Source organism: Pyxicephalus adspersus, chromosome 4 (assembly GCF_032062135.1).
Source record: "Pyxicephalus adspersus chromosome 4, UCB_Pads_2.0, whole genome shotgun sequence".
Classification (NCBI taxonomy): Eukaryota; Metazoa; Chordata; class Amphibia; order Anura; family Pyxicephalidae; genus Pyxicephalus; species Pyxicephalus adspersus.
Window position 1 is genome coordinate 113462281 of NC_092861.1, and position 13636 is coordinate 113475916.

General features: G+C 34.2%; 1 protein-coding gene across 1 annotated transcript in view; it reads left to right on the top strand.

Moving 5' to 3' along the window:
* The window catches only part of KIF26B (kinesin family member 26B), a 215765-nt gene that overhangs the window by 123130 nt on the left and 78999 nt on the right, over positions 1–13636 (top strand). Inside the window, exon 5 of the mRNA XM_072409327.1 lies at positions 2733–2916. Within this exon, the coding sequence (XP_072265428.1) occupies positions 2733–2916 (184 nt within the window). The remainder of the gene's footprint in view (positions 1–2732; positions 2917–13636) is intronic.

Here is a 13636-nt window from a genome sequence, read left to right on the forward strand (position 1 = left end):
TTTGTCTTACATTATCCTGATGATACCAGTCTGAATTCTATTCACTAGAGCATTTTAGTTAATTTTGTGTATGATATTCTGGATGCTTTGTTTAGCTTCAAAAATTGCGAAAACCATTGGAATCTTGTGAGAATACTGAGCTCTGCTTTTGTTCAAGCTTGTTTTCAAATTGACTCAATTGTGTTCATGACATTGGTACTGATCTAATATTTGTACATTAAACTGTTGTAATGTGAAAATATGGCCCAACAGTAGTTCTTGTTATAAAGATTCTTGAATATAAATGTATAGGATTGTATGTAGGCCCTAATCATACGTGACAAGATCTCCTGACTCCTTTGTTTGCACATTTAGGTTTTTTTAATTACTAGTATAACCAGTGTAAAACCCAGCCCCAGAGGAGCGTATGGTCTTGTTCAGCAAGTCAAAGATGCAAAGTGGTATTTGTTATTATTGGGTTACCTAGGAATAATAGTAAATTTGTTTTTTTCAAAAGAACTTTGAATATGAAACCTAAAACCACCCATAGGGAAACTTACTGATATGGTTTTAGTCCTAAAGACACTGGAGTATTGTATCTGAGCAAAAGCTCAGATCAATAATTCTCAGGACTCGAGAACAAAATCTTTATTCTGTGTAAATATTTTGATTTTTCCAGATGATGATATAACTAATATTTAGTCATAATCAACAGGACATGTTTTTTTATTGTTACCAACCTTTTGTCATGCTTACTTAGTCCAAGTGTGTCAGGAAAATACCCCAAGTAATAAATCCATGTGGGTAAACTTTCAAATTCACCTTTAGGTTTTCTATCATCAACATATATCATGACACATTTTATGACACTGTGGTCATTAGATTAGGTTTATGAAGTTACCCATGTAGCTATAAATGCCAATGTATGTTCCTGACTGTAATGTAAAGGGAGTGACTTTGGTTCAGTGGTGAAATGTTTTTAACGATACAGAAAATGTCCAGTTTAATATGGCTTAATTAACTAATAACTTCGGTTTAGGTGATATGTTGGGTAAGTGTTTTTAGCAGAAAATAATTGCATTTTGGCTAGTTTACATGTTTTGTGAATCCATTGCCGCACCAGATACTCATCATATCGAAAACTTGTTTTATTTTACTTCTGCATACACATACTAGGTAACATATTTTAAATAGCAATTACATAGTGAGATTAGGTTTGTCTTTATACATAATAAAAGATATAACAATATACAGAATAAAATTGTAATAGATCGTGTAACATGATTAGAATGGTTTAGGGATCATTTCACTGAGTTTTGAAACTTGATGTAACATGGTGATGTATAAGTCTCTTGAATAAATATGGACACTAGTAAATATTATTGCTGCCTCTTCAATAAAGTATTTAAAAGAAAACAAATCTTTCATGAACAATCCATCCAACAATCTGGGAAGGGAACTGGTGTTATCAGCTGTACTTATGCAGAACTGCTTGGATTCAGAAAAGACCCTTCATTAAAGTGAATAGGCACTCTGATGTTGGGCACACCTGCTTAAGAAAATTGAGGTGAAGATACTTTTACTAAATGGGCAAGGTACCTATATGTAAGACCGGGAGCGAAGGTAAAATGAATGAAAATGTTTTGAATCCCCCTCCCCCCAACAGGATACCAGACAGGGTTGTCCTCCCTTCGCAACCCCTTATTGACCCTAGTAATAAAACTTTTACCTATAGGAATCTGGGAGTCCCAACATTTCAAAGACTAGAGGTTAGGTAAATGGAGAGGATCAATCTGTACACAATAATGATATTCTTTTGTACCTCAATGACTCCAGCTCCCCTTCAGTAAGCACTCAAACTGATTAAGCAGCTTGATGACTACTCTCAATTATGGATTCACTGGGGCACTAGTCAAAATTATGCATAAAATACATTTTATCTCTTAGGAATAATTTTCTCTAAGGCAAACATTTGCCATAAGTGCAACAACAAGGTTACTACAATCAAGCTTATAGTTTGGTAGTGCCCAAGAATTAAAATCGATGTCACATCTATATTGTTAACAATATAACAGAAACCTTGGTTGTATTAATTCCTCATGGTGAGGCTCTTGGGACTTTTTTGAGAATAAAATCAATTAAAACAATTTCTTTGTTAAACTTTCAATTGTTGCATCAACAAAATCCCAAAAAATCACCTGTTAAAAAGATTATTTCTAGTTACTTGGGTTTCTACTTTATCCTGGCTCCTTTCACTGCTTTATTAAATAATTATGAATTCTTTGCTTCATTCTTTCTTGAAGCTGAACAGCAAGCTTCTATATACAAAGGTTAAACTGGTGATATTTCCTTCACAGTATATTTAAATGGATGAAATTGGTAGCTGGCTTGCATACAACCGTGGAACACTTGTTATAAACTGCAAACGTTGATTTGTAGATATCATATTTTAAATGCCATAACAAAGGTTAATCCTGTCTTGGAATCACAAAATGCTTCTTGGTTCTATATTATGCAGCTTGTTTTTTTCTTAGTCTTTTTCTTAACTTATTGAGAAGTTTTTTAGTAGCTCAATGATGTTGGTATGTGTGTTTATAATGCTGAAATATATTTGAGTGTATCAAGAATCTCCTTAGTAGCTAAATGTTTTAGGATGTGTGTTGTGTTGTTGTTTTTAATGTGTTTTTTTTTTATTGAAATAACTTGGAAAGTAATGGAAACTTGTTTGTAATATTAAATTTGGGTTCTTACAGGGCAGCTCAGAAATTAAATCTGTCCTCCAAAAAGAAGAAGCAGAGGACAACACCCTCATTAGTGTCGGAGCCTCCACTTTTCTCAACCAACTTCTGTGGTATTCTACAAACTTGTCCTCCACCTGCACCACCATGTCTTCTAAGGGCAGTCAACAAAGTAAAAGACACTCCTGGATTGGGGAAGGTAAGAAGGAATTATGTTTTTTACAATTATTTATATTTGGGGCAATTTTGGGCACAAGAAAATGCAATTTTTAGTACTATAAGAACTTTATAGTATACCCAATGGGATTACTAATTACCCTGTTGGTTAAGGCTCTGCATGTTTTATTGATTACTTTAGTAAGAAAGAAGAATACAATTTGTGAAGTGGAAATATTATTATAAAATCTAAATAGAACATAAATAAATGAAAATGCGTAGTTTAAAATGAAGTTGAAATGATGGAGGTATATTGAGGTTTTTGTTGCTGGGAAAGTTGGGTAAAATTAGTAAGATTGTAGCATAAGAATGGAATCTCTATGGGTCTGTTTTTAAACGGTGGAATAAAGGTTAAAAAAAAAGTTGCTTGTGAGTAAATGATGAATTTTTGCATCTATTTTAATACTTGGATTAAATGTCAAAAGGACAGCACAGCTGGCTCAGTGGGCCGGATTTAATAAGGCTCTTTAAGGCTGGAAAAGATACACTTTCATCAATGAACCTGGGTAAAAGCACATTACAGCACATAGTAAATATGTGGATCAAAATTTACCAACACACCCTGTCACGTTATAACTAATCACAGAGAAGAAAATCTTACTTTGGATTTTACTTTGGATTACCTTCACATTCAGCAATTTTATTGGATCGAAAATCAGTTGTAAGTAGAACCTCCCAACTGGGACATGTGTTTTTGCCCAAACTATCCAAGGGTTTTACCTTCACTTTAAGGTGATTTCCTTCCACTTCCTATTGTCTTTTTCTAGGATAGTAAGGGAAAAAAATCTCTCCGACAACCACAGTGAGAAATTAAGAATTGTGCTTCTTCTAGAATGTAGTGTAATTATTAGTACATGCAAGGTAGCTTTCATTAGTAAACACTGTTGATGAAGAACAATGGCAATTCTTTTCTCTGGTTTTCTTTCTATTGTTTGCACTTTTTAGTTTGCCTTGCTATTTTTTCTCACCTTCCAGTATTGTTAGTGAGACAGATTTCTCAATTTAAGGATTTAACAGACAAGCTTAATGCATCACCATAAAAGATATTCTCACAGTGATTAATGGCCCATTGCACAATATTGATTAAGCTACACAGCTTTATTCTTTCACTCCCCTTTTTATGTTTTATTGCCACATCCTTTGTGTTCTTATTTCATGGCTGCATTCTTTTTTTTATGGCTCTAGATCATCAATCCATTGAAAATGGTTCCTCATGCCTCACTCAATTGATTTCTAGGGAATCTCACAGAGGCACAGGCTCAGGTGCAGCAGATTCCCACTAGGGAATTCTAGCCAATTATCTTCAACCCTAATTCAGCCGGCATTGCCCTGTCATGCATAACATTTGTTAGAGGATGCCGGCACACTAGCCGAGTGATGGAATGAAACCACTATAGGGAGCTAAATTACAGGTTACTATGTGATTAGCCTTTCTTGGGGCAGAAAGGTTAGAAGAGGAATACCATGCCTCCCATCATTTTAAATGAACAAGGATGGAGCATTTACAAATTTATCAGGACAGATATGTACATGCTTTTAAATCTACCCTGAAAAACAAATTTAAATGATCACAATGCAATCACAAATACTTATCATCATTCTAAATCTTAAAGCAGTTAAACATCTTTTGTTTATATTTTCTAAAATCTTTCACCTTTATTATAGTTTTTATAGTTTTTTCAAACTATCTTACAAACTCTCCTTTTTTTGCAGCCTTTGCTTGTTTTAAGTAAGTTCTTGCAGCTTCTGCAGAAATCAAAGTGATGTGTTGCTCTAGTGTGGTTTAGGGGTAACGTTAGGGGTAACTTTTAGAGGTGCAGAAAGAAGAAATAAAAATTTGTTTTGTCAGCCTGAAACAGAAAGTGCTATTATTGATAAAATCTCCATGAATGAAACTTTGCAACACATACATAGTGTAGCTTTGATTTGCTGAACTTGGAAAGTGAGGATTTGATTTGATGTTAAGGAGAATATCCAGAAAAGTAATTTATGTCTCAGCAGTGCTTTGCAAAATTTACTTTTTATCTGGCATTCCTCCTGAATTTGGCAGTGCACTTCCCGTAGAAGAGAGTTCTAAGGCATTCGGTGGCTACAGCCTCATGGCTGAGTATCTGCTGTGTAAATTTAAGGCTTTGCTGTCTATGACTTCTTGTCCCAAGAGATTAAGTGAGATTCTGCAATATCCTTGTTGTTCTTCTCACTGTTCTGCTTGCTTGATACTTTGAGATGAGAAAGCAGAGTTGTTCCCCAGCCAATATTGCCACCTCCACAAACAGACACAGTGTAGAACAAGGCATGGTTTGTAATATATGGAGAAAGATCTACTATAGTAGGACCACAGGCAACACTGGCAACTAGTACTTGTTCTATGCCGACTTTTTTGGGCACAGCTTCCGGAGTGTCTCCTTGATACAGCAATTTAGAATGCCCACTATTTTAAAAATAGACTTAGATTTAGAATAAATAATTTAGATAAACCTAATCTCATTTCCTTTCTTAGAACCATAGTTATCAGGCACATTATCAAGTTTTGTAAAACACCTCCATGCAAAGACATTATTAGTTTTAATAATTCTGGGTAGAAACTCTAGTGCTAAAAGAATTCAATACCATTTTAATGTTTCACTTTATAACGTTTTACTTAATATTTTTTTTTCTTTAAAGTGAATGCTAACTTTAAAATTATCAATACATTACATATGCGTTTGTAAATTTCAATGGTTTTATGAAAAAATTGCCTTAAAAATTCCTTCTATCTCTGCAAAATTCCTGGTGATCCTGCTAGTTGTCCTGGTTTCATTTTTTTGTGACCATGCCAAACACAGAAGCAAATCCAATCTGCCATAGTTAGTTTGTGTCCCCAGGCTTCAAGGACACGGCCCTGCAATGCTCCTGGAATTATTTATTTGCTACCAGGTATTCAGGGGTCAGGTATTTTAGAATACAGACTGAAAGGTGTCATCTCATGTGATCCTTGCTGACAGTTAATTTCTGTTTGAAACTGTAAACTGTGTTTGAACAAATTGTATCTAGGGATAAAACTGTAACCATTGTCATTGTCGAAGGACTTAATAATTATAGCTCATTATGTTATGTATCAAATGTATAATTGCATCTAATCATGGAGTAAATGATTACATATTTAAAAGGTAATACCTCTGTATGGCTTTGGTTATAGCATGTTGCATGCAAACATTGCTAATCCTTTTTCCCAAGCATTTTACTTTTCTAAATTAGGTTGCCCTCCCATAATCTCTGATTATGAATGTGACATTTCTCACAGATTTCTGTAGGGATGGCACAGATAAAAGGAAACAGAAGGGTGGTACGTCCTAGACATTAGGCCATTTACCTTCCACCGAAAGCCACATTTGTGAATTTCACATTTATTCTAGATATAAATGAAATACTTATATAATACACATGATTCAGTTGTTTACTAAAGGTCACAGTGACAGCGGTGTCAGAAGTAGAAGTTTTTTGTGTTTATCAGATAATAATAATAATACTATTTGTCTTTGTTAAGCTTTATTCAGATAGGTGGCAACACTTTAGAGGGAATCTGAGCATGCAGATTGTTGCCACCAGGAAATAGGAAGTCCAAGCTGCTGAAATGTTCTCCGAGTGTTTTAATTTTTCTTGAAAGCTTTCACAATAACGCACAAATATTTATGTTTTATTTCGAGCCTATCATACAGAAAAAACCTTTGGTATACTGACACTTTCTAGTCCCTACCTCAGCTGTTTATTGGACAGTGAAAAATAAACACTAATGTGCTGCTTATTATTATATCATCATGTTCATTGCAAGCGGGCACTGCAGCACTACTGACTAAGCTCCTTAGTGCTGCTTTTTCTCTCTCCCAGTCTGATCCGGGAGGCTGATACAATGTCAAAATCAGGTACTTAAAAAAGAAGACATTTCAATATGTGTTAATGAATACAGAGCTGCATTTATTTACATGTGAATTTTATATTCCTATAATTCATTTATTAAAGTGAGCCAACCCATTGAAATGGACGTTGCATACTGTTTTTTATGCACATAAATACACAATGTTATAACACTATGAAAACAATATTCCCTATCTTATTTAATTTTTTTCTTTTATTTCCTAAATGTCAATTTGCCAGTTAATAGTATTCTCCTTATATTAAGTCACAAGGTGGCCCTTTACTGATAACATTTAGAGCCAATCAGGTCTCATTAATAATGAATCCACATTTAAAATGAAAACTTGTCTAGCTTTTTGTTTTTTGAATTTTTTTTTACTCTGGGGACAGTATCTTTTATTGGTAAATGTCATTGTTAATATTCATACATATTAGTGGAATCAACCTATCAGTTAGCCTGACCATAATTGTCAGATTGATCCAACAGTTATTCAAATGCCAAATGGATAGATAGATGAATACATTACAACAATTGATTAGACAGATTTTTTTACAAACAACAAATAAGCAAAGCAACATTTAAAAAGTAAAATCATAAAGGAAGACACCTTAACTTTCATACATATTGAAAGTGAAGAATGCAGCAAACACATAATCAGGCAGGCAAGCCATTGAATTCTAAAGTTCTACAGGATAATATGCACTTGTATGCCAGTAACTGGTGTCTGCTGATTCATATTTTGAATGCATGTCACACAAGCTGTCATTACTCTAACAGGTCCTTCTGTTTCTACCTATGAAAATTATATAAAAAAAGATTATATTTATATTAAGTGCATGCTGGGCATTACAGCCATACTACACTTTTCCTTGTCTATATTATATCTATATAGTTCATTTGTCAGTGTATTATTTAATGTATTTTGTAAGCCAGGTTTTTTTTATTGAAAGGGTCACATAATATACTCTTGTCATGCTTTAACCTGAATTACATAGTAGTTATTGTCTGCAATATTTAAAACCTGTGATGTTAAATGTCAGCCCAGAAAGCTTTTAAGTGTGTTGTAAATCAATTACATTAACCACGGCTTCAGTTGCTAGGTTATTATAAAATGTTGATTGCAATATCCCTTGTCCATGCACTACAATACAAGCCGTCATTCTATGAAGACTTCTAATGTTCATTTTTTTTTATTACTTATATGCCAAACTCTGCACTCATTCAGTCGTATCCTTAAATTAAGCGTATTGCTTCCAACTCCCTGCTTCATGATCATTATTCTCTGGTCCATGAACAAGCTAATTTACACTAATAATGCAATCACATTCTAAGGAAGGCCTGTGCTACCAAAGTAAATGAGATCAACTGCTAGGTACCTGCGTCTATTTTATTCATAATTTAAAAAAAAATAATTGTATTTTTTCTATTCACATGATCATAAGAGTGGTGTAGGTTTTTTTTTTTAATTACCGGAATGAGGAAAAAATCCTTTTGGTGTTTTTTGCATTTTTCTAAATAATTCTTCTAATTTTGGTTGGAAAAAAAAAAACTAGATTGTCTACAAATTTCTATACATTTCCAGACACCTCTATTCGTCATTTGTGTGCTAGCAAGCATATTGTTTCTATATATATAGTGCATAAAAAATATCATTTTCTCATGCTCACATATGCTAAAGCACCTAAATATTAGATTTTAATATCCTCTCCATGTCGCCAGTAGTCTCTCAATGGGGTCAAACAATAATGACATCTGCTGGTCAACCAAAAGTATACATGTGACTGCATTCTAGTATGTTGTATAATTAGCGGAACTTAAGTATGTGTCGGTGGTAATATATATCTTTGGTATGACTACAAGGTCATGAATGACTTCATATATTATAATTAAAAGCCTCAGTAATTACAGATTAAAGTATATGCCTAAATGCAATGTCATTTGAAAACCATTACACTACTCATGCACTGCAAATTTTATACTGATAAATTAACGCATACATCTGCACTTCGAGCATCGAAAATTTAAAGCTATATTCCATTTGACTTTAAAAATGAAATGTTGACTTTATATAGAGATAGCACATTCTTCCTGCTCAGTGGTTTACATTTTCATTCAAGAATAACCATTTCGCACCTGTCCACCCCAGACATTTTTTTGTTCATCAGGTTTTTAGATGTCTTTCCCGTCATGACAATTGTAGGCTTCCTGATAGCTTTCTCATACAAATATCCTGATGTAAAAAAAGATGGGTTGTGATTGACCATGTAGTAAGCACCTACATGTTAAAAATGCAGAGAGGAAGCACAATAACCTTGTGAGGTGCCTTATGTTGTCTGACCAAAGTGGAAGCTAAAACTCTACTTAAATACGTTTTAGACAGAGTAGAGAAACGATGAACCTCTTGTCATTTAAGTCTGTATGCCACTAGGGATATTTTCAAATAATGGGAAGTGATCTTTTTTTAAACCAAGAAAAATCTTCATGTCTTAGACACTTGTCACCAGAACACATGTACCTATTGGAAGATATACCCAAGATGAAGTGAGAGGGTTTATCCCTCCCGGCAGTGATGGGGACATGGACAACGGTTAGGCTTTGACAGGCATCCTAAGCTTCCTTTACTTCCTTTACATTGGGCTTTAGATACATTTTAATCTCATGTTTGTTTTAGCACAAGTGCTGTATTGTATTAGCGGTTCACTGGTTGCTTTCACCAAGTTGTTTCTCCAATATTGAATTGAATATTTACTTTTTTAAGATCACTGTCTTTTTATGTTACCTGACTACAGTAAACAGATTTTCTGTTTGGTCTCTTTAGATGTTATTGCAGTTATAATGTCTTTTTAAATAAGCCTATATAAGTCTTTATGTGGTCTTGGTCTCAAATAATAACACAAACCAACAGCCTTGCTGAGATTGATTAACGAAGGCAAATACTAGGCTCGATATACTTCCCTTGAACAAAACTCTGCTCCAGGTTCCCTTCAGTGCTGGCTACATGTGTCAAAATTAAACACATGGTCAAATCATCTAAAAATGTGTGAATATTTACCCTTACATATCGATACATGTGCTGGTCACCAAGGAGAGCCAAGTGCAGCATTCCCTTCTGAAAAGCTTAGGTACATTGGCCCTTCTGTTGTTCTAAATATGTATATCAGCCTTCCTTAATCCTTTTTACATGGGGGAACCCTTGAAATAATGTACAGGTCTTTAGGGAACCCCTGCTATAAATACTATGAATTCCTTCTGAATTGCTGGCCAGTGGGAAAATGTCCCTTACAGATAACCAAAAAGATCATTGGTGTCACTTGAACTTACCTAAGAGGCAAAAATTGCTCATTGCTCAAGGAGTAGCAATCTTTGGAGGATCTCCAGTTGACAAACAGTAATTTATACTGTCATCACAGTTCCGACTTCATTGTGTTCACTTCAAGTATTCAGTGAGTCAAGTATTCAAGTAATAGATACAATTGCCAGCCTCCATATTTAATTGACAGGTATTCTTTAGGGCTAAATTATACTATTGCTTTGTGGTGCCTTAAGGTAAAACACATTATTACAATTCATGTTACTTGCATTACTGTGCCATTCATTATTTCATTTGTTTGTTCCTGCGCTTTGGCAGCCTATTTAAAAAAAAAAAGTTCTCCCTTAATTCAGTGCATGTTAACACAGGACTTGTGTTTTAACCCGTATGTGTTAAGACAGCACACTGAAACCACCAAGTCTTAGGACTTAAGCTTAGGACTTAAGTAATGTTCACTTTAAATAGAAACACTGACCTTTAATTTAAAATCTTGAAACTATTATTATCTGTAGTTGTTTAGAAAAAGTATAACCTGTATAAAAATAATTTGTTATTGCACTGAAGATATGAAGAGAAAAAAGTTGACATTTTATTTAATTATAGTACTAGCACTGAAAAAATGCTTGAGCAAATTGTTACTTGTTCTTTAGATTGTAGTGGTTACAGAATGTTCTATAATGATTTGCTTTCATATAGAAAAGGTGTGAATCAGTTTGCACAATAAGGGAACACAAGTTAATTATGCTGCTTATGTCAACCTACTAGGGTGAGATAATACAACACTTCAGCCAACTGCCAAGAATATGAATCTTTTCTCTAGACTTTTAAATATCAGACCATTTATCATTAGGCTACCTATGTATGCATTAATCGGATACTTCTAGTTGAAATTCACTTAAAGATGAACTCCAGGAAAATTGCTTTATTTGCAGCTTTAATGCATAATGTATACCTGAACTTTCCCACCATTTTTAAGTATTTTCAAATCAATAATATCAACTCCAAAATAGTTAAAGCTGAACTCTAGGCAAACAGCTAACTACATAATTGTAAATATAGTATGTAGTATGAAGTATAAATACCTTTCTAACCCGCCACAGGATTTGTAGTTTTTTATTTGGTCAACAAGTTCTGTGAATGTTCAATACCACTCTGCAGAATAAAGTATACTTTAAACTATATGGCCTAGTCTAGGATCAGCCTTAGTCTGTGATTGGAAAAGTAAGGAACTACAGCACATCAGTGAGGTTGTCAATCTGTTTTCTCTTCCGATCAGAAAGTTTCCAGTGTTATTTAGACAGGTCCATTTGAGGAGGTTGTTATTTAAAGACATTCAGGTACTTTTTCCAGTTGTATTGAAAAATACACTTTAAGCCCTTTTACACCTAACTTAGTTCATTGTGGTGCTTTAAGAAAATAGGTCAGGACCACATTTAAGTATGAAAACGTGGTCACTAGCCTAACTTACCTTTCCGATTGGGCAATGAACACACATCAACACACTGTTAAGGTCTTCCCTGTTTTTTCTTTATATAAACTTGTTCGCACTGTTATGGACAGTACTGTGCAGATCAATAGGGACCCTTAATATGACATTCCAATCTGCTGTTCAGGGGAATAAAGAAGTTCATATAAAGACAGATTTTAGACTCTAAAAATAAGTTTATAGTTTTTCAAAACATACCTGAATAATAGTTAGGTTTTTATGTTACTTCCTTTGAAATAAAACTAACCCTATCTACTTATACATAACTTCTAAAAATGGCTGCTTAGGGAATGTATTCTGTAGTGATGCTGTACAGGTAAGCTGTATGTAAACCAGAATGATCACTCACTCACCACACTTGGGCTGAGATGGATGGAGTACAGGGATAGCCCACCGTGTGATCATCCATAAAAACTCAGTAAAAAGCCAAGGGCAAAGCTTTTATTGGAAAATAATTATTGTGAAAGTACCAGACCTCATTGAACCTGTTGGCACCGCAGGCTTTCTGAAGCAGCATTGTACTCAAAGAATGACTGCAAACTAAACTGTTTGTAAAATTTAAAGATAATCCTAAGATTTACAGGGTTAACTATTTCAAATTACTGATCGATTTCAAATATTTTGAGAGCAAGTACATTGAGGCTAAAAAGGTTTAAATAGTAAATATTCTGCATGACACCCAGCGCTTTCTAGTGTTTTGTCAACCTGTCTGATCATTGCTTATATCCAGTTCCTGTTACAGCAGTGTGCCTTTAAGAATTCTGAGCTGTCTTTTAAAGAAGTTTTGTAACTCTAATACTGAGAAAATAGCCCAATTCAGTAAAGTTCAGTAAAGCTTTTAAATAATATGGTGGGCAAGTGGCTAGTTTAATGCAGAAATAAATTATGCCATAACGTGTCCAGTTTGTTTTAGGTTAACGTTAGTTTTACAATCAGAATATACAATACTGCATATTTATTATCACTTACTGTAAATATGTAGGTAAGAAGAGTCAAAATATTAGCTAACAACCCAAACTCTTGTTTTAGAGCAAGAGATATAAAGCTTCATTGGAGGATGGAATATCACATGTTCAAATGTTTCAAAAGATGAATGTGGCTGCCCTTGTTCAATGCCTAGGGTAATAACCATGGAGCAATGATTAATCGGATGTCCTTTTCCTGAAGGCACAGTCAGCAACTATTGTTTCCCAGGGACAAGGCAAGAAGATTTGTTCAGAAATACAAGCAGAAGCCTTCACAGCACTGAGATAGGCAGACTATTAATATTGCTTCACAGCCGTATCACAGATAGCATTTAAGATTATTGGGACAATAGACTGAGCAAGTGGCCCGTTAACCACAATCATTTTTCTTTGTAAGTTGGTCTGCAATAATAAAACATCACAGCTTTCTTTCTTTGTTACAGAAAAAACTTACAAGTAAACCATTTTCACTTTTCATTGACAGTGATATTAGTTCAATCCATCACCTTTGTACTAAGTGCCACAATGTGTTATTTAGACCAAACGTGGCACATCCTGCAGGGTTGAATTGAGGTGGCAGCCTGTATAGGACAGGGTTGTTAAGGAATAGGTTGTAGTAAAATACAAAATCCTGAAGCACTATTGGCAGAATTGTAGAATTGTACAGAAGGAGTACACATACTTGCACTTATGTAGGCAACAGGTATATTGTAGAATATTAATGCAATACCTACTTTATTGACACCAGTTAATGACATTCAAGAATAAAATATAAATAGCATAGACAGTGGGATACATATATATTTACTGTATATACAGTTAGGCCCATAAATATTTGGACAGAGACAACTTTTTTCTAATTTTGGTTCTGTACATTACCACAAATAATTTTAAATGAAACAACTTGAACTGCAGACTTTCAGATTTAATTCAGTGGGTTGAACAAAAAGATTGCATAAAAATGTGAGGAACTAAAGCCTTTTTTAACACAATCACTTCATTTCAGGGGCCTAAAAGTAATTGGACAAATTAAAAAGCTGAAAATAA